This window comes from Lepidothrix coronata, unplaced genomic scaffold, assembly GCF_001604755.1.
Source record: "Lepidothrix coronata isolate B3197 unplaced genomic scaffold, Lepidothrix_coronata-1.0 Scaffold246, whole genome shotgun sequence".
Lineage (NCBI taxonomy): Eukaryota > Metazoa > Chordata > Aves > Passeriformes > Pipridae > Lepidothrix > Lepidothrix coronata.
The window spans coordinates 316,695-341,070 of record NW_016690426.1 but is presented as its reverse complement, the minus strand read 5'-3'; the positions used below and the strand labels follow the sequence as shown (position 1 = coordinate 341,070).

Genomic DNA, 24,376 nt, shown 5'->3' with positions numbered 1-24,376 from the left:
GGCCCAACCTCTTGGTGCTGGGACAGAGGGAAGTCTGTGTGATGAGAAGGAAACTACAAGTGGCTCGTTCTGGGAGACCCAGAGTTTCACTTCAGGATTTTATTTTCTTTCATCTGGTTTGATTTCACATCCGTTATCTTGAGAATCACCCTCCTGACACAGGAAGTTGAGGGACTTTCAAAAACCATATCCTGTCATCTCCAGTTTCAACAGGAACAACACCAAAAATTGTTTTGAGCAATAAATACATGAAATAAGTACAAGGAAAAAAATACATGAGGCAAGAGACAAAGACAAAATGTAGTTTTAAGCTCAGGAGGGGCTTGGCTACATCAAGACAACTGGGACAGGGTCAGATTTTTTTCTCCATCTCTGACTTTTAGGGTTGTCATTCTCTGTGTCCACATTTTCAACTCTAAATTTATCTGATAGTTGTTTTTCTCATAGTTATTTCTAACTTTCCTATGGTACATGTTTATAGTACATGTAGGACTTACCAGCTCTTGGACTGTAGTTCAGAATAATTGCTGAAGTGTTGGTAAGGGTTGAGAAGCTGCCATGAAACAGTTAAGAGAAGGATATGTATGTCTGTATATTAATCTACCTCTGTGTCTCCATATAAGAGCAGAGCAGCTGTCTCGAGTCCAAACAGCACTTTGGAAGGATTTCTGAGCCTTCATGCCACAAACAGGGTGGCTTTGCTTCTCCAGAGGGGGCAGCTGAAGGGAAGGATTTCCTTGTTGCCTGCTTCTGATGGATGTGGAAGGAGCAATTAAAGTAGACTGAGGAGGAAATTGCTTTTCATGACATTAAAGAAAAACGCCCTCATGCACTGGGATGAAAGTGAGGCCTTTTGGAAGGATTGTGTAGTAATTTGGGGTGGGAAAAGGTACAAATGAAGACAGTATTTAGTCCTTCATCTACCAGGACTTGGCTCCTCTCACAGCAGCTGCTGCACTTTGATTAATTAAATTGCTTTGTGTTTCATAAGGTCAGATCTCCTGTGATCCCCATGAGACCATGGCTGCTCTTTCCCCAGACATGTTTGAGGCACAGCTGCCCTGCCCTGATGTGTGAAGTTCCAGAGCAATATTAATGCTGTCATAACATTCAAAACCATTTCACTATAAATATCTTTGATGAGGCTTGTGGGGAGCTGCTAAACTCATTTTTTTAGGACACAATATGGATTTTTTTTGTATAAGAGAGAATATTTTGCTTCAAATAAGACTATTTTTCCTCTTTCTGGGATGTTGTTGCTCTACAGCATCAGTTCCTTCAGTCCTTGCTGTTCCAGCCAGCCTGCTTGCCTACACTGTGGGGAGGATTTTCAATCTGGAGGAGTGACATTCATCCTGAAACACCCAAGATGGTGAATGTGCTAAAATCATAATTGCCATTGCAGTCTTCCTGCCTCTCTCACCTCGGGCTGATTCTCTTTTTCTGACGTGTTATGGAGCGTGGGGTGGTGCAGAAGAGCCACTGCCCTGTGCCCCTCACCTGATGTGTGTTAGGGGCTGTGAGGACACCCATTTGTGCAGGTGTGAGGTGGTGCTCAGGCTCCAGCTTCAAAGTTCAGCAGGGAAATCACAGAATCACAGGATCCTGGAATGGTTTGGGTTGGAAGAGACCTTAAATCCCATCTCATCCCACCCCCTGCCATGGGCAGGGACACCTTCCACTAGCCCAGGTTGCTCCAAGCCCCGTCCAACCCGGCCTTGGACACTTCCAGGGATCCAGGGGCAGCCACAGCTTCTCTGGGCAACCTGTGCCAGGGCTTCTCCACCCTCACAGGGAAGGATTTCTTCCCAATATCCCATCTAAATCTACCCTCCTTCAGCTCAAAGCCATTGCCCCTTGTACTGTCTCTCCAGGCCCTTTGTCCAAAGTGCCTCTCCAGCTCTCCTGTAGTTCCTTCAGGTACCAGGAGGCTGCAGTAAAGTCACCCCGGAGCCTTCTCTTCTCCAGATTCCCACCTGCTCCAGGAATATAGTATCTGATTTGGAAAGTGCTTGGAAATTATCAGAGATAAGTGATAATGTGGTTCTTTAGGTGTGTTTGTGCAGTGTTCATTCATGTTTTAGATGATGGAACACAGAGCTGCTGGTGCCATCAGAGGCAGGTTCCCTGTGACCTGTCTGGTGCTGCTTTGAACAGCTTTTACAGGGGCACTGTGGTGATGCCAGTCAAACAAGTTAACCCTGCTCAGTGCTGGTTTGGTGGTCTCAGAGGGAACTTGTGCTGCCAAACTGTGTTTGCAATAAATACAGCATGTTCTTGCAGGGTTGTATCCCCTTTGGAAGTGACCTCCTGCAGCTTCTGTTGGTGGTTGCAGCCTCACACCGCGTGTCTGCGAAAGATGGGGCAGCTCAGTGCTCTCAGAAATCATCAGAGCTGGGAGGCTGCTGCCTCTCTGGCCCAGGGCATTCTCTGCATTTCACTTTGTTCTCACTTTGGGCACTGCCATGCCAGGACTCCGTTTTGTTACAGGAAATGGGGGGTGTCCCTTCATTCAGAGCATCATTTCCAGTGGTGCTGGAGCTGTTTTACAAGCCCTGGGCAACCTATCTTTTCCTGAGGTCTCCTCATCTCCCCAGGTTCAAGCAGGTGGATTCTCTCCTTTTTTTACCTGACACCTCTGTTGGGTTGGGACCATTTGCTTATTTTTTGGAGGCAGATATTCCCACAGTTTTATTTTGTTGGAGTTGATGGCCATGGCCTTTTTATGGCTGCCTGTGATACCTGACAACATCAGCTCTGAAAATGTGCTGGGCGCTCACGTGAGCTCTTAGGAAGGGAAATCATTTTTCATCATGCTCATTGTTTTATTAATTGGGCAGTCCCCAGCTGTGGTGTTGGGAGGTTGGCAGAGTGATTCCTTAACTGCAGGAACGTCTCTTATTCCCTGATGTTCTCCAGCTGCCTTCACCCCAAAGCCTTTGGTGGCTGGCAGTGTGTAAGCACTACCTTTGAAGTACCAGTACAAGAGATGGCAATGTCCTGTCTGTTTAGTTGGTTTGGGGGAGTGTATTTTCTTTTTTACCAGCTTTTGTTTGCAAAGAACTGAATTAAAGAAAAAAATCAGTTGAAATTATTTTTTTTTTATTTGAAGAGCTTGTGTAATGGAAAGCAGGGGAAAAGCATCAATTTAAATATATTTGGAAGAAACAGATGCCAAGGTTAGAGGGGGATGACTTGGAAGGATGAGAAAATGGGAAAAAACGTAATTTGCATTTCTTAGCATGAAATCTGTTCTGTTGAGGAAATAATAAGGGGTGGAAGCACTGTCTTTTGAGACTGGACATAAAATTCCAAGTATTTTTTTATCCACCTCCTACTGTGTATTTGTAGCATCACAAGAAGGAAGGCCCTTCACCAATACCTGCACAGAGATTTTTCTTGTCCCAGGAAAATGCTCTATGAGGTGACGAACAAGAAAGAGTTGTTACAAGAGGTGTTTTGGCACTGCCTTCACCTGAGCCAGCTCTCCACCAAATATTTGAAGAATCAAGGAAAAGCATAAACTGAAATGCAGTTTCTATTCATTTATCATGTTCCAAAAATTAATAGTAAGTGACATTCTGCTGTGAAACAACACCAAACTCGAGTCCTTGGTCACCTTCATCTCCTCGCAGGGACTGTCCTGCCTTCCTCATTCTTCAGCCAAAGCCAGCCTTTGGTTTTGAGGGTTTGAGGGGATATTCCTGTGCCCTGCTGTCTTGTAGGAGGGAATTAAAGCATCATGGGCTCTTTGTATGGGGTTGTGAGTGACTTGTCTGAGAAGATTCATTTGAGCAGAGCTGGGAGGCAGAGCCAGGCGAGGCCCGCGGGCCTGGACACAATCAGCTCCTGTAAAAACAGCTCTGGTTGGAGGCCAGAGTGCTTCCATAGCAATTAGTGACCTGCAGGAAGGATTCAGGGGCTGCCTGGAACATGATATTCGCTGTCACCCAACTGCAGATGGGAGTGCTGCAGGGAGCAGAGGAAGCCAGGGTGGATTCCTTCCGAGCTCTGGTGCTCAGTGATGGGGTTGTGTCAGAGTCAGCATTCCTGGAAGTCAAACCCATGCTCTGTGAGCTCAGATTCTGGTTTGACACTTGTTCATCTGTGCCTTTGGGCCTCAGCTTTTTGTGAAATGTCAGCCAAAAAGCTGAGATTACTCTCCATGGTGTAGCTCACTTTGGTGAAGCACTTTATCCACAGTCAATATACCCTTGCACTGTTATTAACAATAAAAGTAATGAATTTACCGCAAGAAAAGCCCACGTGGGAGGAAGACATTTACTGGATTGCAATAGGGGCACTGTGTTTTTGTCGTTCCTGATGTCTGATGACCATTTTAGCCTCTTTCATGCTGCAGTAATGAGTTTGAATGGAATCCTAAAAGCATTAAGGTTGTGAAAGCCCTCCAAGATCATCAAATCCAACCATTGACCCAGCACTGCCAAGGCCACCACTAAACCATGTCCCCAAGTGCCATTACTAACAATTATCGTTCAGAGGGACACAGAGTTTAAACTGGATATTGAAATAACCACTTTTTAACAGCTATTTAAATGTTATAATGGCTTCTTCCTTTGACTGGAATTAAGAAAAATCATCCTCTAAGTGATCAGACATCATCAACAGCAGCCCTGTGCAGGAGTGTGCAGTATACACAGATCCACAATTTGAACTGGAATGTTCATGTTTCATGTTATGTGGATTTGCTGGAAGTCCAGTTTTAGCCAGAGGCAGCTGCAGCACTCATCCTTCCTGGTAACAGGGCCTATTTGTAGGAGTTTTTGCGTGGAGCTCCTCAGTGTTTTGACTGAGGTAAAGTCATGGTGCTTCCAGATGTGCTTCCATCTTTTCAATAGGGGCTTTAAAGCAGTTACTCTGTTGTGTTTAGGAAAAGAATCTATGGGTAGCCATATCTTACCTGTTGTTAAAATTGGGCTCCACATTTTGGTATGTTGAGTGTCTAGGTGGGTTTTCTTATTTTAAAATTAAACAGAATTTTGTTTTAATCTCCACAAATAAGTGGATGTTACATTCATTAGGAGCTGGAAAAGGCACGAGGGTGATTTTCCAAGAGCAGAGCAGCCTGGATTAAGCACACAGCATCAGTCTGGGTACCTGTAAAGCCTCACCAGCCTTTTGCCAGAGGACATTCAGTAAACTTCATGGATTTGGGTGGGATTTGGGTAAGGAAGACCTACAACCACCACAGCACCAAGCTCCCCTAACATGCTGCACTCCCTCCAAACAGCAGGACAGATGGATCACTCCTGAGAGGTGCCACATGTTTTGGAGGGAAGCCCCTGTGAGGGCATTCAGGAGAGGGGAGCACGTGTCGTCCTTTCTCCTGGAGAACAGTCGTTCCTGATACCACTGGGCTTTACCACCTGCCCCCTTTGCAGCTGCAGCATGTGCTTCCCTCTCCCACGCCCCATCCTCTGTCTGTCACGCAGGCAGGGCTGCCCCAACAGCTTATTCCTTGTTTTCTTGCCTTTGCTGTGCCTGCCAGGGCAGCTGCCGTCCTGCAGCCCCTTCCTGAAGTGCTGGGTGTGCTGAACAGAAGGCCTGGCTCTTCCCTGCTGGAGTGGTGGAGGATGTGCAGCACAGCTCCTTTCAGCTGGGGTACAATTCTCTTTTCTTGAGCCCCATCCCATGAATGTGCCTCTGTCTCGTGTGCCTCACCAGCAGCTTCTGCACAGCCCCACTCCGGCTGGCTCTGGTTGTTCAGTGCCTTATCCCTGATGCAATCTTTTCCTCCTATGGAAAGTGAGAATGAAATTGCCTAAATTAAGCAGTAGCCTTGAAGGATAAAGCTTCCTTTCTACTTTTAACTGGTTTTGTAACAAGCCTGCCATAACTGTGTTTGTCTCCTGTGTTTACTGGCATAGGAAAGAATGCGTGATTGGGATTTTATGGCACTTACAGCTTGATGTTTTTCCCATGAACTATTCAAATGAATCACTCTTGGATTTTTAGCACCTTCTTCCCACTGCTCTACGGGTTTGGGGGCAGTCAGAATGGAGAGGAAATACTCCCTTGAGCATGGAGTTTAAAACTTCATGATGTTAGAGGGCAGATTCTTGTCAGCACTGGCGCATCCCCATCTCAGCAGGTCCAAGATCCAGCCCTTTGGGTTAGGAGGGAGCACAGCTGTGAAGAAGGAAAACATGTGAGTCATGACCAGAGGGCTGTGGGAGCTGCAGTTCCCCCTTCCTCCAGCCCAGCCCTCTGCTCCTCAGAATATTCAACTTTGGGAGGACAAAAGCTTTCAGGTGCAATGCTCCACCCGTTTCTCAGGTGAAATACTCCATGCTTTCATTAAAGCTGTGGTCAGAGGATGTTCTCTTGGCGGTGAACAGCCTGACTTACAACTAATACTGATATTTGAGCATCCTGATTTGTGATTTGGTATGAAAAATGGTATAAATTGTGGAGGTGACAGTGAAGGCAGGGTTGGGATTTCACTTGGCTGATTTTTTCTGGTTTGATCATCATATGAGCTTGGAGAATTTGTGTGATTTCTTTGGACCTCCAAATATCTGCAAATCAAGAGCAGTATCTCGAGAGTGGCACTGGGAGGGTTCAGTGGCCCCCAGTGTGTGTAATAAACCTTCCTGCAGTCATTGCAGCCAGGAGAAACTCTGAAAGGCCAAATTCTGGCATTTGGGCTCTCAGCAGATCTGAGGCCTCATTGCCCCACGCACATAAAATCTCTACAGGGCTGTTTTCAAGCAGTCATTTTCAAACTTCAATGGTGAAGCCCTGATGAAATTAATTGTAGGTTTCTGTAGCTGTTGTTTTTGTAGAAGCACATGGAGGAGACATTTCAGGCATTACTGTAGTTAATCCTCCATGCTTCCCCTAATTTGTATAATCCCCATATTGCCCTTGGCACTTATGCAAACCTCCTGTAAAGCTGCTCTCTCTTTAGAAGCTCCACGAGCAAGCCAAAATAAAGTGTGTTGGTTGACAAGCAAGGCTTGAGGACCTAATCCTCGACTCTTCACATCACAAATGTTTATATGTATTAGGAACTTTTAAAGCAGCATAATTACCTTTGAGAGAATCAACATTCTTGTTCTTCCCTCCTTCCTTCCTAACACGACAGGACTTCAGCGGATCAAGGCTGCAGTAGAAAACCTTGGAGAGGGGCAATAAACCCTTGTGGCTTTGTTTTTCTTTAAGATAATACTCCTGGAGCTCTGTTTCATAGTGAAGACACAGCACTTCAATCCCTGAAGTCTTTAGGGGGTGGTTTCTAACTCAGGTTTGTCAAGCAGCCACATTGCTCCAGGGAGCTTTTCCACATTTTGAGGCAGAGCGACTCATTTGTCCAACAGGGTGTCCCCAAGCTACCACTTTGTTTTGGGAAGTGCCACCATCCAGCAGCAGTGGCCTTGGACAATAACCAGCTACTCCAGAGCTGTGGGTAAACATTCCTGAAATATTTAGGGAAAGCAGCAGGATGCTGCCAGAAGTTTTTGTGCTAATTGGTGTGAGCACGGTGCTTACCTTTGTCTAGGTCTGTTTTGTTGGACATCCATGAAAAATCATCTCAATCATCAGTTTCCTTATAAAACAAAGGAACTAAAATATATTGGGGAGTGTTAACTCAGGCTTTAGTAAGTTATCAAGGCACACAACATGCCACAATAAGCTGACTATCATTATGTTAAAGAGGGAGAATTCCCAACTTTTGGCCCTGCTACATGATGTCACAGTCTTCCTATGTGCCATCCTACACTGCTCACAGGTATCAGTGGAGGGGAGGAGCTTTCATAGGTTAATGCTGCCTTATCAAAGTCTACGTGGACGAGGTTTGATGCCATAAAACTATTCCCTCCTCTTCCTCCATTTGGTGGTGTTGGTTTAACTTCCCAGCCTGGATGGGATGGCCTGTGATAGTTCATTTGTGCAATGGGAGAGTTCAACATCTTAATGAAAGCTCAAGGTCTTCAGGCACTCAGGCTTAGGAAACGATTTAAAAACATTGCTGCTGGATGCATGTGGAATGGGAAAATGGATCAGCAAAGGAGGGTGGTTGTTTTTTAAGGGTTATTTATGGGCAAATCCTTTTGTGTCCCTCTTTGTTTTCCCTAGATTTCCTCAAGCAGACCACGTATGAAGTCGAGGCGTTCCTAGAAGCCATTCAGTTCTTCCGGCAGGAGAAAGGCCACTATGGGACGTGGGAAATGATAACTGGCAATGAAAAAGAGGTAAAAGAATATATTCCTGGGGTTTTTTTGCCTTTGAATATGGCAGCTCTGAGCACAGTGAAGATTGTAAAGCCCCTTGGGAAAAAATGGCATTTTTAAAAAGAAAACTCAGTAGGTAGAAATACCTGAGATTTTAAGATACTTCTAACTCACATGTAAGTGATAATTCTTTTCTAATAAGAACTTCTGAAACAGAGTCTTGCATAGTAACAGTCACACTTAAACACCAAAAATGTGTGTACTTCAGTTCTGCAGAAATGCTCTGCGTCCATATTTGGGCACCTGAGTGTGTGACTTTGAAGCACTGACAGTATCTGAGGTAACTCCACCAATCCCTCTGGCATCACTCCATGCCTCTTTTAGGGCAATTGAGATATTTGGGCCCTGATTTATAATTCTTTTTCCAAAGCACTGAGCACTCAGCAGCAACTGTTTATTTCAGTACCAGCTGCTGGGTGTTTTCCTTGATGAAATCAGGCTTCCCTTTGGGAGAGTGGAAAAAAACCCGAAGAGAGTGTTTTGTTTTAAGAAACCAGATTATTCTTTTAGGAGCAGCCTACCTCTGAAATGCTGAAAAGGGTGCAAACCAGAGAAAATTCTACAGTGTCCTTCCCAGTGCCATCATGTCAGGGACTGACGTTTCATGCTAGCATCTGATAATAAATTCCTCACTACAAGTTGTTCCATCCTTCCTGTGGAGGGAGTGAGAGTTTTCTCTTCTCCCCTCCTCCCTCCAGTTATGGAGCTATTATAGTGCTAGTTTCATTTCATGTTTTATTTTTGCTTTTGCTTGCCAACAACTTACTCATAACCCATATACCTCCAGAGAGCTGTAATCAGAAGACATCCAGCCTAGTTCCACTATTATCTCCCTGGTAATAACTCATTCTGTAAGTGTGGTGTGTTCTCATGCCTGCTTGGACCAAACACGCTAATTATTTTAGGCAAATATCCAATATCCAACCTAAGTGAGTGGTTTGGAACACAGCAGGCTGCAATTTGTTGCTGTAAAAATCCCTGCAGAATGCCAATAAATATATTTGCTGAATGTGAAGTGCTGCTGTGGCATAATCTGTAAGTACTTCAGTAAATGAAGCTATGGCAATAGTGCATTGCCTGTTGTAGGTATAGCAGAGGGATATCAGAGTCCACTGTGTGTTATATTTCTGTGGGGGCTATTCATGCTTTGTGTTGCACTGGCACACAGTCAGAGCCCATCCTTCTGCTGTCTGAGTTCCTGCCATTCCCCCGTGCTGGTGTTGGTGCCTCAAACCCGCTCCAGCAGCTGTAAAACACGAGGTTCAGCATCAGGAAGCTCTGACACGAGTGAAGGAGCAGTGACAGGATGAAAAGGGAAAGCTGGGAGGGTGTCTCTGCACTCTGTATTGGCTCAGCCAGCAGCTGGGAGCATCAGGGCCATGATCCTGAATGTGGCCCGTGCTGGGCTGTTGTTGAAGCAAGGAGAGCTGGGTTCAAATGCTCATCACTGAGCACAAACCCTGCTCAGGCTCCACTGGAGAGCCAGGAGGGCTGTGTACTCTCTCTGTGAGACTCCTCTGAAACCAGTGAGAAAGAATCACGGAATCACAGAATGGTTTGGGTTGGAAAGGGCCTTATAGCCCATCTCAACCCCTGCCTTCCACTAGCCCAGGTTGCTCCAAGCCCCGTCCAAGCCGGCCTTGGACACTTCCAGGGATGGGGCAGCCACGGCTTCTCTGGGCACATCCTTTACCCAGAGTGAGAAATGGACCCCACCTTCAGATGCATTCTGTTGGCCTTTTCCTGGGCTTGCTCTGTCTCTCTGTGATATGTTCCATCCCAGATGCTGGACTGTGCATTTGCCTTTGCTGAACTTTGTGAGGTTTTTGTCCACCCGTTTCTTCAACCCATCGAGGTCCCTCTGAATAGCAGCCTTGCTTGCCAGCCTGTGGACTACTCCCCAAATTGGTATCATCTGTATTGCCAGTCTGGTGTCTTTCCTTTCTGACTGGAACCATCTGCCAGACCGGACTGCCAGTTAGATGCTGGGATCAGAGAGGGTGATGGGTCTCTTCTGCAACCACTGAATCCAAAGTGAAAATGTGCTTGAGGGATAAAAGTGCTCAGTGTCAGTTTAGAAAATCAAAGAACGGGGCAGTGATACCTTTTCCTCAGTTTTCCTACGTTCCATCATGAACTCTTGGTGTGTAGAAGTCCCTTGGACTCTTTTCTTCCTCCTGCCTTTCTGTGGTGCACCTTTGTCACCAATACCTTCTTAGGTTATAGATTTCATATGGGTTTTGTTCAAAAATCTGGAGGTGTTGGGAGGAGATTTGAATGTATATGAATTCTACAGTGTGAAAGTTTGACTGGTTTTAGACCAGTATAGTTGTCTTTTAGTGACAAAAGAAGTTGCTTGGAAAATCTTTCACAAACTCCAAGAGCTATTTATTTCATCCCTTTTGCCTCAGGATTAGGTTGGAACTAATGAATCTTTTGGATCATATTACACATTTTTTGAAAACAGAAGTTAATTTAAAAAATCATGTAGAGTAGAATAATTTGATTCACAGATTACCCACATTATTGGGTTCCACTTCTGTCCTCTATCCTGTTTTTCTTGTGATCTCCTGCTTTTCTTGTTTAAGCTGGGCAGTTGGTGCTCACCCAGAAAAGTGCTGGAGATTCAAATTGGTTCAGTCATATCTTCCTTTTTTTGGCCAGTGATCTTCCTGTCAGAAATATTCTTTGTCTGATGACTCCTCAGCACAATTTCTCTCCCATGATATCTCCTCTGGGAGGGTGGGAGCATCCCAGAGCGAGGTCAGTTTGGGGGAGCAGTAGTCAGCAAACCAGCTTTTCAGTGTTTTTGATTAGATTTCTCCCTTGAAATGAATCATTTTAGCTCCATTGATTTGCACATGGCAATTCCATAATAGCATGCTGTGAACTCTAGCAGGCATCCTGGTTCATCTGCTGTCAGTCCTTGCCTGGTATCTTCAAGTCTTACAGTGAAAATTGCTTTGGATGAAATGCATGGAGCTCCCCTCAGGCTTTCCCAGTGTTTTAAATCCAGTCCTCCTGGTAGCCTGGGACAGCTCAGCCCCTGGATATTTGAGGTTGCCTGTGCACATCACTGTGATGCAGGTGCTCAGTTTTCTGGTGGAGAGCAGTGTGTGAACACGTCATTCTGACCTTACAGATCCTGAGCAACCTTGTGATGGAGGAACTCCTGCCTAACCTTCAGACAATGATCCTGCCTAAAATGAAGGGGAAGAGGAATGATAGGAAGCGGGCCTGGTTTGGTGTAAGTACTGAGACTTGCAGAGTAGCTGTTTCTCACAGCAGCTCCCTGTGGGTGCTGGTTCTGATCTCTGCTTCTTAATTTAATTTGGGTTTAGATCGTAGAAGAAACTTATGGCTTAGTCCAGCAGCAAGTGGCAGAAGGATTAAGTACCTTGAAAGAAGAATGCAGAGACTTTGCAAAAACTCTTGAAGGAACCATTCGTTCAGACATGGATCAGATTCTGAACTCCAAGAACTTCTTAGCTGGAAAAATCAAAGGTCAGTGAAGGAACAGCTGTGCTTTGGAGCAATTTTTTAAAGTTTCCCATTGTGTTGAATGACCAGATGTCATTGTTTTGAAATCCTCGTGTGTTTTGAAAAATCCAGCTGGAGACACCAATTTTCAGCCAACAAATGCTTTGAGCCTGCGCTGCCTCTGCTGGGAGCTGACACCTGTGGCTGCTGTGTCTGTGAAAACACCAGGTCCTGTCAGGCTGGAGCTGACAGGTTTTGAGTAGCCTGATCAGAGTTGTTCATTCTGCTTTCATTTTGACTTGCACAGCCTTAGGTAGTGAAGATACAGGTCACATGAGCATAATTAAAAGAGGAGTGGTTTTGACCTGATTTCTAGGAATGCACCACAAAGCCAGGTTCTGGTTATGTGACAAATTCATAGGCTACCAAAGAGCTCTTAAACCCAAGGGCTTCCTAGCTGGTTTTAAACTAATGTCAGGTAATCATAATTTTGCTGTGAATATACAAGTGAGTTTACAAAGCAGAGAAAACATTATTGGTGTTGCTTAAGCTGGCAAATAAATAAATAAATTCCTGGTAATTGATACCTAGAGCTGCCCTTTCCTCTGCTCTCACAGTGCCCCCAGCAGCTGCTGTTTAGGTGAGGCATGAGAAGAGAGGTTTCTTTGTCACTCATAAAACTGTGAGCTCTCCTTTCATCACCCGCAGCATCTTTGTGGGGGTGTAGCTCCAGGAAAAGCTACGGAACCATAGAATTCCTTGTGAAGTAGATCAGTTCCCATGACTTCGTCGCTGTATCTCTAAATGCAACCCTTATGCTGTGTGACCCTCCAGCCACTGTCTCTGAGCCTGCCCAGAAGTGCTGCACAGAGAACATCCAGCCGTTCCTCACCTCCATACTCGAGGAGCTCATGGGCCCCGTGAGTTCGGGATTCACGGAAGTCCGCTCGCTTTTTGATAAAGAAGTTAATGACATCATCCAGGACTTCCAGAAGACCAATGACATGACAAAGCTAAAGGAGGTAAGACAAAATATATTTGGAGCCTTTATATTAGAGCAAGGACCTCCTGGTTAGAACTTGGCTGAGAGCAGGATTTGCTTTCCCGGGTGGAAGTAAGTTAATGCTTGGGATTGTCATTTAGAAAGTCAAGTGGTATTTGTGCAACTAGAAGGTAGATTCCAGAATTTGGTTTAAGGCTAAATTGTTACATTCTCTGTTAAAAATTCACCTCTGGTTGCTTTCCCTGGAAACCTGTTCTTCCTGCACTGGAATGCAGAACGTGGATCAGCTTATGAAACTGCCCTTCAACTCCGTGAAGATGGAGCCCTGCTATGTGAAGGTGAACCTCCTCCAGGAGCTCCTGCAGGACCTCAAGAGTCGCTTCAAGGTCTATCACATTGATTTTGTGATTCAGAGGACACAGAACTTCATGCAAGAGGTACTGTAAGATCCAGCTTTTCCTCCCGGGAGAACAGATTAGGATTGTCCTGCTAATCTGCTTGGAAGTGATCTTGATAAAAGCTGTGCTCGAGTCCCAGAGACTCTCTCAGTCAAAGCAGAGAGAACAAAACCTGAGGAGATCACCTGGGTGCTGCTTGGGGTTTGTATTTGGGAGGTTGTGTGTTTGTGAGTCGTTCAGCAAGGCACAAAAATTTTGGATGGGTAATCTCTTCTCTGAACCTTCATGGTCTGAATTCCCAGTGTCTCAGCACCCAGCAAAGTTGTGCTTATAACCAATGGGGTGACTAAAATCTACCTGATTCCCATTCCCAAGAGGGAAGGATTTTTCAGGAAGGGTCTTAAATATATTTTACCAAAATGGAATGTCTCCTTTTTGGTAGTTTATTTTCTCATTTATATTAAAAAAAGGCATTTTAATGTTAGAAACTGGTAATTACTTGGAGACAGATGATGTCTAAGGATGTAGGTACTTTATCCAGCTTCAGTTTTCAGGGGATTGGGGGAAGTGCTGACATCATTTCAGGTGAAAAATGAGCTCCACCTTTTTGTCCCCTCTTGTGTGTATTGGTATAGACTGTAATTAGGCCTGGCTTTCATTCCTTCTGGATGCCTGGCCAGAAGTCTCTTAGGAGCTGGCCAGCAGACTTATTTCACTTGCCAGATCACAAGGCACACTTGCCCTTGTAGCTCTAAATCGAATCCTGTGATTTTAATCCGTGGCTGGGAAACTAAATAATCTAGTCAGGAATCTTGTGAAGTGGAGCTGGTCCAGATCTATGGAGTGGGAGTTATGAATATGGAAAACGAGTGTCTAGCACAGTGCTGGGACAGGGTTTTCCTAAAAGCAGCGTTTCTATGTACAGCCATGACCAGCAGCCAAAGAATTATTCAAAAATCAAATTCTGATCTCATGTCTGGGTCTTTCAGGGAGACCATTCAAAAAAGCTGCCAAATAAAGTGTCTTTCAGTAAGTGAAGACCATGAGTTAAGAGAAAGAATTAGACAGAAAATAAATCCCATAAAACCAAGCAGCGTTTTTTTTTTTCTAAACAGTGCATGAGTCAAAATAACGAGAAATGAGTTCAATCATAGCACGAGTTGTTCTAAAAATGCTGTTATTGCATCTCCCGCTTTAAAAGTCTGGTGTTTTCCTCATAAAAATAGTGAGTAGTTTCCCTTTGTGTCCATGGACAGTTCTTTTATTAATGAGTAAAATCAGACATGTCTGTGTTCGTGTTGTCTTAATTAAAAGGAGCATTTGGCTTAGCCCTGACTCGGGCAGAGGTGGAGCAGCATTCCTTGCCTTGGGAACTTGGCATCCTCTAGTGGCCAGTTCTAGGAAATTTGGGAGCACAGTGCTCAACTGGCATGAATGGACAGCCCCCGTGGGCTTCTCCAATCAGAACATATTAAAATTTGAACGGAAACAGCTAAAAAAAGGCAAAACCTCATTAGACACAATTAACACCTGCAGGACTGTTTGTCTGAAGGATATTTTCAGAGCAGGGGTTTAATGTTTTTAATGAATCTTTGGATAACCTGAAAATATGGTAAATACCAGCTCAACATAATTCTGTGAGAAATGATTGCACTCTGTGTGATTTTTGCTGATTATTATTGGTATTCTAAGGGTAGCTAATTATTAATTACCTTAAAAATATCTGCCGTATTATTATTATTTATTAATGATTAATGGTAGAAGTCAATGGGAGTCTTCTTATTAGGGGTAGTAAGTTTTGTCTGTGGTCTTTATATATAGATAATCAATTCTACTTTTTAGTTTTGTCACCGTCGCTTTGGGTGGTGACATGAGATCAAATCTATGCAAGAAAGCTGTGACAGCATGACAGTGATACCAAGGCTTAATTTTCTTTATTTATTGCAGCATTTTCAGTGCATGTTGCCCTTCAGAGAACTGAAATGCAGCAGAAAATTTCTGGACAATATAAATTAATCCACTCTGAGTATGTTTGCTGATAGAACTGTTCAGTTACATGAGCAGACTTGTCGTATTGACCTGCTGTAAACTCCAGATAGACATTGAGGGAGTTACATTTTTGTATTCTCTTGCATTAGATAATCTTCTTTTTGGTTTCCCATTCCAAAACTGAGTGTTGCAATCTAAACGAGGCTCTTCTACCCCTTCCACAGTCATTTAAAGTACCTGAAATATTTGTCGATCTTAGGCCCTTTATTCTTTCTCTGTTTCACCTTTTCAAAAACACAAATTAACAGTTACATTTATCATGTTTGCATGTTACCGGTCTTATTAACAGATCTTTTAAATGGTTCTTTTCAGCTGATGGAAAATGCAGTTTATACTTTTGAGCAGCTCTTCTCTCCAAGTCACCAGGCAGACTCGGCCAAAGTGGCAACAACCATTGAAAAAGTCAAGCTGAGGGTGCTGAAGGTAAACTTTGTGTAGCACTTCTGGACAGGAAGTCCTTGGGTTCTGCCTTTTTAGGAAAAGGGAATATATTTTATATGAATTTATCTCTGTATTTGAAAGGAGATATCTCCTACCAGCCAGCTGGAAATACTAATTCAGTGGCATGTGGCAAACTGCTCCTTTGAGGGGTAAAACCTAGTTCTGGGCAGACCATTTTAAAAGTACTTGCATGTGCAGTCCCTTTAATTGCAATTAAATCAGATTATGATGATGCCGTGAATCTGGATATAAATTTTTAATTAACTATATAATTAGCCTGCCCCTAGAATTCGTTCCTCTCGGAAGAGGCAGTGCTGAAATACCCGGGGAGGGCAATCAGGGGCTGTTTCTAGCCTAAGTATAAAAAAACAAGAATGGAAAGAGATGCCAGAAATCTAGATTTTAGAGTGGTTTTGCAAAAGCTGGAATAACCTGCGTGGCAGTTCAAAGCCCTGAGTGCACCTCTGCTGCACCAGTGACAGGATTACAAGAACCAGTTCCTCGCGTGAGTGATTAATAACCCCAAGCTCGTCTGGGCTTGTTTCTGTTCTGTGTTCTGACAGCAATATGACTATGACAGCAGCACCATCAGGAAGAAGATATTCCAAGAAGCACTGGTACAGATTACCCTGCCCACAATGCAGAAGAGCCTGGCTTCAACATGCAAACCAGTAGGTTTCTGGGATTAAAAATACCCAACCCCGATAATAAAAGGCGGGGAAGGAATAATGCCTTGTCAGCAAGTCCTTAACACTGTAGCTGTTTTCTCCCAGAGGGCTGTGCAGGTTGGCTGCCTGCTTGGCCAAACAGGCTTAGATTTGCCAGTTCATGGATTGGGTGGGTGTGGGGCATAAGGAAGATTTCAGGAAACAGGGAAACAGTAGGTACAGCTTGCTTGCTCAAAGGTAGTGTCCATCCTTTTCCCATCCCTGGTTCCTTTCTTCTCTGGAGATCTGAAGTCCCCTAGATGGGACTCCTCTGGGCAGTTGGGATGTAGGTGACGAGCTGGTCCTTGTGTTCATTCCTCTTCAGCAGCACCCCAAGGCACAGCTGGGAACATGCACAGCCTCTGCCAGCGACCTCCTTCAGCACCCAAGGCCTCCTGGGGCAGCAGGAGCGGCAGGAGCCAGGCCATGCCCTTGCTGTCAGTGATTTTAAATGGAAGTATTGAGTCAACAAACAAGAAATAATCACACAGAGATGATCTCTGTTGCCCTGAATCATACAGGCCATGTTAGCAGTCAGCAGATGTGGCTGTCAGAGTTTTGTTGAGATGGTAGATGTTATCAGTGTGGCAGCATCAGGGGCCTGTTGGAATGCTGTTCACCTTGGCTCAGAATAAATAGTCTGAACCCTCTGGAAGCCTGTGGGTGACCTCCTGCATTGTCACTGTACCTGCCCAAGCCATCCCAGCCTCCCTGCCCTTCTGTTTCCATTGATGTCCATCCATTCCTGGATGCTGGGAGCTCTCACCAATGGTGTGCTGCTCTTGTTTCTGCTCTCCAGCTTGTTTCAGTTTCCAATCCAAGTTTAAAAACAAATGTTGTGCCAAGTTATGCTTACGGGTCTTTAAACTATGGAATACTAAAACTTGAAACTTCCAAGAATATATTTTAAACCAATCTTTTCTGTATGTCCCTCTACTTTCCGTAGTATCCCCAAAGTAATTGTTTCTTGTAGAGCATCAGCAGTGCCTTTGTGACAGGGTGTCTACACACAGGAACAAGCATTTCATCACCTGCAATATCTGTGGAGACAGCTCATGTCTCTGTCCTACAGGACAGAGGGAGCTGTGGTGGTGCAAACTTCCCACAAGCCCTGTCTGTTTGATTTCCCACAAGCCTTTTGTGTTTGTGCCTCTGCAGAAATGAGCAGCCAGCTCTGGAAGCAAAAGTGCAGCACAGTTGACAGGCACAGCCAAGTTTTGACCTTTCCCTTGAAAATCTCCCGGAGTTTTTATTTAGGTGCCTCTTCTGGAAGGTCACCTAATTTACTTTTTATAGACCACCAAGCAGCTGCTTAATAACAATGATTCACTTATTGTCTAGACAGCCTTTGTATATAAATCACTGAGTAAAAGTGTTACACACCTGTTAGAAAAACAACCCCAAACCCTGTATCTCCCGTGCACCATGGATTTGCCTCCTTGGACAAACAAGTTAGTGAGGCATTTCCTTCCCAGCTGTTTATTTCAGGTGGCAGTGATCTGTAGTGCTTTTAATGGGGTTATACTGCAGGAATACTGTTTGATTAGCACATAATAGATTGAGGACATAGGTAGTTTTTTAGTCATAGTTCACATGGAGCACTGCAAGACCTGCTGGATGGATCTCCAAGGTGTTTGGTTGCCGTAGGACTCTGAGAATCCCTGGGGTTTCTATATCTGTTCTTTTCTTTTCCACCTGCACAGGAGCTGCAGAAATACGAGCAGTACATTTTTGCTGATTACACGAGTGTGATCCAAGTAGAGAATGTGTATGAAGAGATTTTATATCAGACACTGCTTGAAGAGGCCCTGAAAGGTGAGAACAGTCTTGAGGTGACAGCAATGACATTGCAGCCCATGAGCTCTTCCTTCAGAGCTTCCCAGAGTCCTCCCCTGGTAGACCCAGGCCTCACTTTCCCCAAGACACCACAGGGTGTTTTTATTTAGCTCACTAAATATCTGTGGCAAGCCCTAAAATCTGAGTTATGGGGCAACTTTACTAAACCTGGGAAACTCGAAGTGATAGCTTGGCACAAGCCTTTTTCTAACAAAATGTAATTGTGCCAGCTTCATTTGATCTTGATTCTCTGGGCCAAAGGGGGAAATGATGCCCTTATTTGCAAAGACTTGGTGATGACTAAATGGCAAGACTTTGCCATATGCAAGACTAAGACAATTACAAAGATTAATGGCAACAAAACTTAATTTCCCCGAATGAAATGAGCTGCTGGCTGCAGTTTGCAGTACCTCACTGATGCCAGTGCAGTACCCTCTGCTTTTGTGTCAGAAAACTAAGCTACTCTTAATAAATATTATATATAGAAATATAAATACTTACAAAATACTTGTATCTCTCTGGAGCTGCCTTCTGTCTATACCCTGTATAAAAGACAAGCAGATGTATTGCACAGTAGGTTTTCATAGACCCTTGTTATCACTCCTGTTCAAAAATATCAGTATAATAATTAATGTAACAAGGGCACTTTTATTCACATATTCAGTGTAACTGCTTCTGCACTGAAGCATTACCTTTGTACATTGTGGGTCCTCTGGTAGTTTTCTGTTTCAGAAATGCTTAGGTCAGTATTGAAGTGCCATTAATGAACACAGATAAAATCACCACCCCCAGAAAAGAAGTTGAAAATTAAAATTACTGTTGTCTGTAATATCAAAATGGACAACATAAACTCAGGAAAACGCTGTACCTTCTTCCATGTCCCTCTGTGACTCTTTCCAAAACAGTTTGTCTTTCTGTTTTATTTAGTGATAAAAGAAGCTGCCATTCTGAAGAAGCACAACCTCTTTGAAGACCACCTGAATTTGCCCTGCGAGAGCGTGTCCAGCCTGGCGGAGCTGAAGACCCCTTCGGGCTCAGCACAGACCACCCCCGCCAAGAAACCTTCGGCCGCCCGAGCCGAGGTGTCGGACACGGAGAGCCAGGGGGACGAAACGCTCGTTGTGACGGGAAAAATTGCTTGGGAGAAGGATGCTGAGGAAGGAAAGTCATCGGACAAAGAGGCCTCTGGTAACGCAGCTGGTGATCACAGCAAAAGTGAAGCAGTGGTTGTTACAGACATCGGTGAGAAACGGGAGTCCCCTCCAGCTGCCCACACAAAACGGGGAGTTGCAGAGGGGAAAAGCGCTGTGGAGAATGAACCAGAGTGTGTGATGAACGCTGAGAGAGAACTGCAGACGCCACAAGAAGCTGTGGAGGAAAAAGTAGCTTCTGGGACTGACACTGCAGTGAAAAATATTTGCTCCAGCCCTAAAAAAGAACCTAAGGCACCTGAAGGAGCAGCGGAGGAAAAGGCAACTTCAGAGAGTCGAATGGCAATGCATGCTGCATTTGTCAGTGCCACTGAAAAAGAAAGCAAAGCACAGGAAGACGTTTCTGAGATAAAGCTGACTTCCCCACTTGAGAGTGTAACGGAAGCAGAGGTTTCAGGGAATGCTGAAAAGAAAACCGAGGTAGAAAAAGAAATGATGGGAAAATTATCTCAGCGTGAAAATGCAGTAGGAACAGGGTTTGAAGAGGATGGTAAAAAAGAAAGCAGGGAGCAAGGAGCGAGTACAGAGAAAAGAGTTGTTTCCCAGCGTGGAAGCACAGGGAAAGGAGAGTTTGGGGATAGTCCTGGAAAAGAAAGCAGGTTGGAAAAGAAGAGTTGTAAATCCCCTGATGATGTGAACGAGATAAGGAGTTTGCTGATGGTGGCAGTTGAGATACCAGCAGATGCTCCAGAGGAGAACGTAAAGGAGATGTGTGAGGGGGAGCTAATGAAGTTGCAAGAGGACAATGGAGGGAACAGTGAATTGAGCAAAGTGGCTGTGGCAGAAATTCAGGTGAGCCAGACGATGAGGAGTGAAGATGCAGCAGAATGTGTGGAACTCAAAGAGGAGAGACCGTCCTCATGTTTGGGGACAGATGGTACGAGTCTAGGGAGTGTGTCCAGGGGTGCACAAGCAGAGTGGCTGGTGGAAAGCTCGGACCTGCCTCAGGAGGCAAAGGCAGAGGTGGAGATGAAGCAAAGTGTGTGGTACACGGGTGTGGGAAGCTGTGGAAGTGAGAGGTTGCAGCCAGAGGAACACACAGGAAATGTGTCAGAAGACAGAAGGTTGGCTGGGCAGGAAGGAGGAGCAGGGAATAGCCACACCATCCCGGTGGAGGTGGGGTCACAGAGCTCCTCTCAGAGGGCTGCTGAACATGCAGACACCACACAAGTGCCTATTTTGGATACAGAGAACCCAGGAACAGCACTGCTGGAGGCAGTCTCTTTGATGCCACAGCAGCACGAGGTTAACGCTGCGTTAAAGGTCACAGGAGATAAAGAGGCTGGTGGGGGCGAGGGGGAGCCAGGAGATGAATCATCTTCACACACGGAAATCAAAGGCACAGAAGTAAAAGATATTCTCAGAGAAGAAAACAGAGAAGATACTTGTGTACAGCAAAACTCGGAAGAGTAGGAAGTGTTTTTCAGCCCGGCCCTGCAGGATTTATTTACTCCAGTAATCCTCGTGTAATTGTGAATACTCCTTTGGGTTGGGGCTAGAGGAAATGGGCTTTGTTGGGGGATCGCCAGCTCTTCCAGGTTTCCCACAGATCTCTTCCTGAGTGATAGGTGATGGGCTTCTTTTTGGTTTAAAACCAGGTTACTGCTGAGAAACCTCATCTTTCACTTAAAATTTGCTCCCTTTTATGGTTAGAAAAAAAGTCTGAAAATGTGACCACTGAATGCTTCAAAAGCAAATCACTCCCAACTATTATCAATTTATTTTAACAACTTCACTGTTCGTAGTGTTGCTCATGATTTTTCAGTGCATGGATTTGACAAGTACTGCTCTGATCCTGGTGGTTGGTACATAGATACTCGAAGGTGCTTTTAGTATTTGCATGCAGTGTACAGGAAATAAATCAATCTTTTAGTAGTTAAACAGAACCCAGTGGTTAATTTAGTAGGTTGGTCAAAAGCCACACTCTAAGCAAACTCTGCAAACTGATTACTTAATTATTTTCAAGTTTTGGTAGATGTTAAAGACAAGCAAATGTTCTGATTTTTTATTTTTTTTCTCTTACTGCTATATTTAAAATGGGGAAAGTATGGGAGCAGGTTTCTCAGTCCCACTGTGCACTTCTGGGTTATTTAGCCTTCCAGAGCACTTTACAGCTATTTTATTTTGTTTTATTTTATGGAAGGGAGAGATGAGAATGTTTACAATAACTATAACCATTGGCAGCATCTCTCTGGTTTCATTCCCACCATAAAATAGATTCACTTACAGCTATCTAATACAGAACACTGAGTCCTGCCATGCCCATTCCTACTGAGTTACCCAGTTCTGTAGGCATTTTTAGGTGTGGAAATCACATAATTAAGTCGCAATAATTGTGAAATATCATAATCATTGCATATAATTTCTAATAGAGATGTTAACTGAAGTGAAAAGCAGCCAAAGGTTATTACATGTGCTTAGATTTTGGAGAGCAGAATAACATTAAAAAAGCAGTTATTAAAATGAGACAGTTGTTTTCCTACATATCAAACCATGATCTAGGCATGGATTTGCTTAGATGTGTTATTTACATTTAAGTTTATGGACTGTGCACAGAAAAGCTTGGAAATGAAACCCAGTATTTTAATAAATTGGGCTTTAGAGTGCAAGACCTCACTTTAGAGGTCAGTTTAAGGCACCTTAAAATTTTGGCCCTGTGTTTCAGACTGTTTCTGAATATCATACATTACAGGACAGCAAAGATTAATGATAAATACAGTAAAGGACTGCAGGGTTTATGCCCATAAAGACATGGGAAGAAATAACAAAGTCCCGGGAGCATAATACATGTTGGCATTTACCTTCAACAAACTGCAAAGCCTTTTAATGCTATCAGAATATTCTTTAATACTAACAGAATTGACACTAGAGGAACAGGCAAACATTGCTGTGTGAGAAAGGAACATTGTTGAGTAACTAGACTAACTGCTCTGTCACTATTGTAAAATAAATGCAATTCTTATTTATTCCAGAAGCCATACTGTGGTATGGAAACATGAAGGTCACAGATGTTTTCTTTGCAGAAGGATTTTGACTTGTTTCCTCCCTATATTTCATGCAAAAATACTAATTTGTAAGCACACAAACCACTGCCAGCCAATTTTTTTTTAACAAATCATTACTTACTTCACTGTCAGCTGGTTTGTTTTTACAAATCATTAACTATTTTTAATTGGTACTGAGTGCTAAGCGACTTCAAATTTATACCATGTGCTATACATTTAAGCAGGAGCGGCCTCTTTTAGCTAAAATCAGGGGACATGATGGGTTTTTAATGCTCTTTTTGTGAAGAAGACAAGTAACATGATGGTAAAAAAGACTGCAGTGTCCTGCAAAAGGAAACTAATTCATTCTAATATGAATTAGATACATCTGTACAGAGAGTATTCAGAATAAATATTCCCATCATGATAATTTTTGAGTTATTTCTGTGGCAGGCTTAGATCTGGGCAGTATTTTCCTGTAACATGAATTGAGTTGCTGAAAGCAGGTGCTCGGAGGTTTTTCACAAGTAGGACAGGAAAGGACAGGGAAGATTTAGCCCGCACATTGCCTGGTTCTGCGATTTAAATTGGAGTTCCTCATGGCTAGGGGACTGGTTTTTTCCCTTTTTGGACATTTTCTGTCCATTTGCAAATGGATAAAGTAGCATTTCCTTGTCTTTACCAGAGGCAACAGCCATTTCAAGCTCAGAAATCTGCAAGGTTGCCTCGGACCGCTGATCAAAAATGATAATAACCCACCCATTCCGTCATTTTTTGTAGCTTTCTTTAAATTTCCTACACATACCCGGAATGAATTTTTTCCCTCGCACACTGGGAGCAGTAAAAAATCGCCTCCCAGGGCAGGATGGGTGAGGGCGCCCCGAGGGGAGCGGGCTGAGGGCTGGGATTTCCTGGGCTTTCCACTGGTAACGGCCAGGACATGAAACACATTTGTATTTCGCTTGGAACTTTGTAAGAACGCTTGTCATGGAAATAAAGACGCTCTTCCCTTCCATTGCTGGGAGGCTGGTTTTGTGAGTGTGTGATAATTTCGGGGGGATTATTTAACAAATATACCTCAGGCGGCTGTCGGGGGCTGAGGGAGGCGTGTCCTTCCAGTACCCGAGGGCAGCTGCGAGCAAGGTGGAGAGGGACTTTTTGTAAGGGCAGGACGAGGGGGAATGGCTTCGAACAGGTTTAGATTAAATACTGGGAAGAAATTCTTCCCTGTGAGGGTGGTGAGGGGCCGGGACGGATTTCCCAGAGAAACTGTAGCTGCCCCATCGCTGGAAGTGTCCAAGGCCGGGTGGAGCACCCCGGGACAGCGGGAGGTGTCCCTGCCCGTGCAGGAGCGTGGGACTGGATGGGCTTTAAGGTCCTCCCACCCAAACTCGTCTGGGATTCTATGATACAATTCTGTGTCTCTTCTCCCTTGTTCTTTATTCTGATTCAGTGATTCCATCACGCACAGACAGTCCCAGGACGTGTTTGTTTGTAAGCTGATATATCACCCGGGTGGAAAGCGCAGTGTTGTAAATGCTTGTTATTTGTTATCAGATTTGGCTTCTGAAGCTTGGAATTGCTATTTGGAGTTTCAGCTTCATATTTTATATTAATTTGGCATCTTTAATAATCGTCTAATCGGCTGTGATTTTGCTCTGCACATAACAGTTAGTGTGTACAAAATGTTTGAAACGCTGGCGTTATGGAAGCGTTGGGAGCCTCTTATTTTTAACCGCGGCAGGCATTTGCGAAGGGTGGAATAAGACGGGCTTTACGGTCCCTTTGAACCCGAGCCATTCCCCAATTCCCCCGCACGCTCCGCGCCCGGAGCCGCCCGTGAGGGAGAGCGGGGGGAGGGCGGGGCGTGAGGGGGCGCGATGCACGCCGGGAGCTGTGGTCCGGGGCGGTGCGCGGTGGGCGCTGTGGTCTGTGGTTGTGGGCGGTGCGCGCCGGGAGCTGTGGTCCGGGGCGGGGCGCGGTGCGCGCCGGGAGTTGTAGTCCGCCCCTCC

General features: G+C 44.5%; 1 protein-coding gene and 1 long non-coding RNA gene across 2 annotated transcripts in view; one reads left to right on the top strand and one right to left on the bottom strand.

Annotated features, from left to right (window-relative positions):
- The window catches only part of FAM129A (family with sequence similarity 129 member A), a 58,665-nt gene extending 35,286 nt beyond the window's left edge, over positions 1–23,379 (top strand). Inside the window, exons 6-14 of the mRNA XM_017834942.1 lie at positions 8,101–8,216; positions 11,398–11,502; positions 11,597–11,759; positions 12,570–12,757; positions 13,014–13,175; positions 15,498–15,608; positions 16,190–16,297; positions 18,037–18,148; positions 19,097–23,379. Coding sequence (XP_017690431.1) covers positions 8,101–8,216; positions 11,398–11,502; positions 11,597–11,759; positions 12,570–12,757; positions 13,014–13,175; positions 15,498–15,608; positions 16,190–16,297; positions 18,037–18,148; positions 19,097–20,793 — 2,762 coding nt within the window. The 3' untranslated portion in view covers positions 20,794–23,379. The remainder of the gene's footprint in view (positions 1–8,100; positions 8,217–11,397; positions 11,503–11,596; positions 11,760–12,569; positions 12,758–13,013; positions 13,176–15,497; positions 15,609–16,189; positions 16,298–18,036; positions 18,149–19,096) is intronic.
- Positions 18,032–23,559, bottom strand: LOC108507227. The gene is made up of 3 exons (XR_001878043.1): positions 23,442–23,559; positions 18,671–18,711; positions 18,032–18,141 (listed from the first exon to the last, which is right to left on the bottom strand). It is a non-coding gene; the product is annotated as an uncharacterized LOC108507227 (long non-coding RNA).
- Between the last annotated feature and the right edge of the window lie 817 nt (positions 23,560–24,376).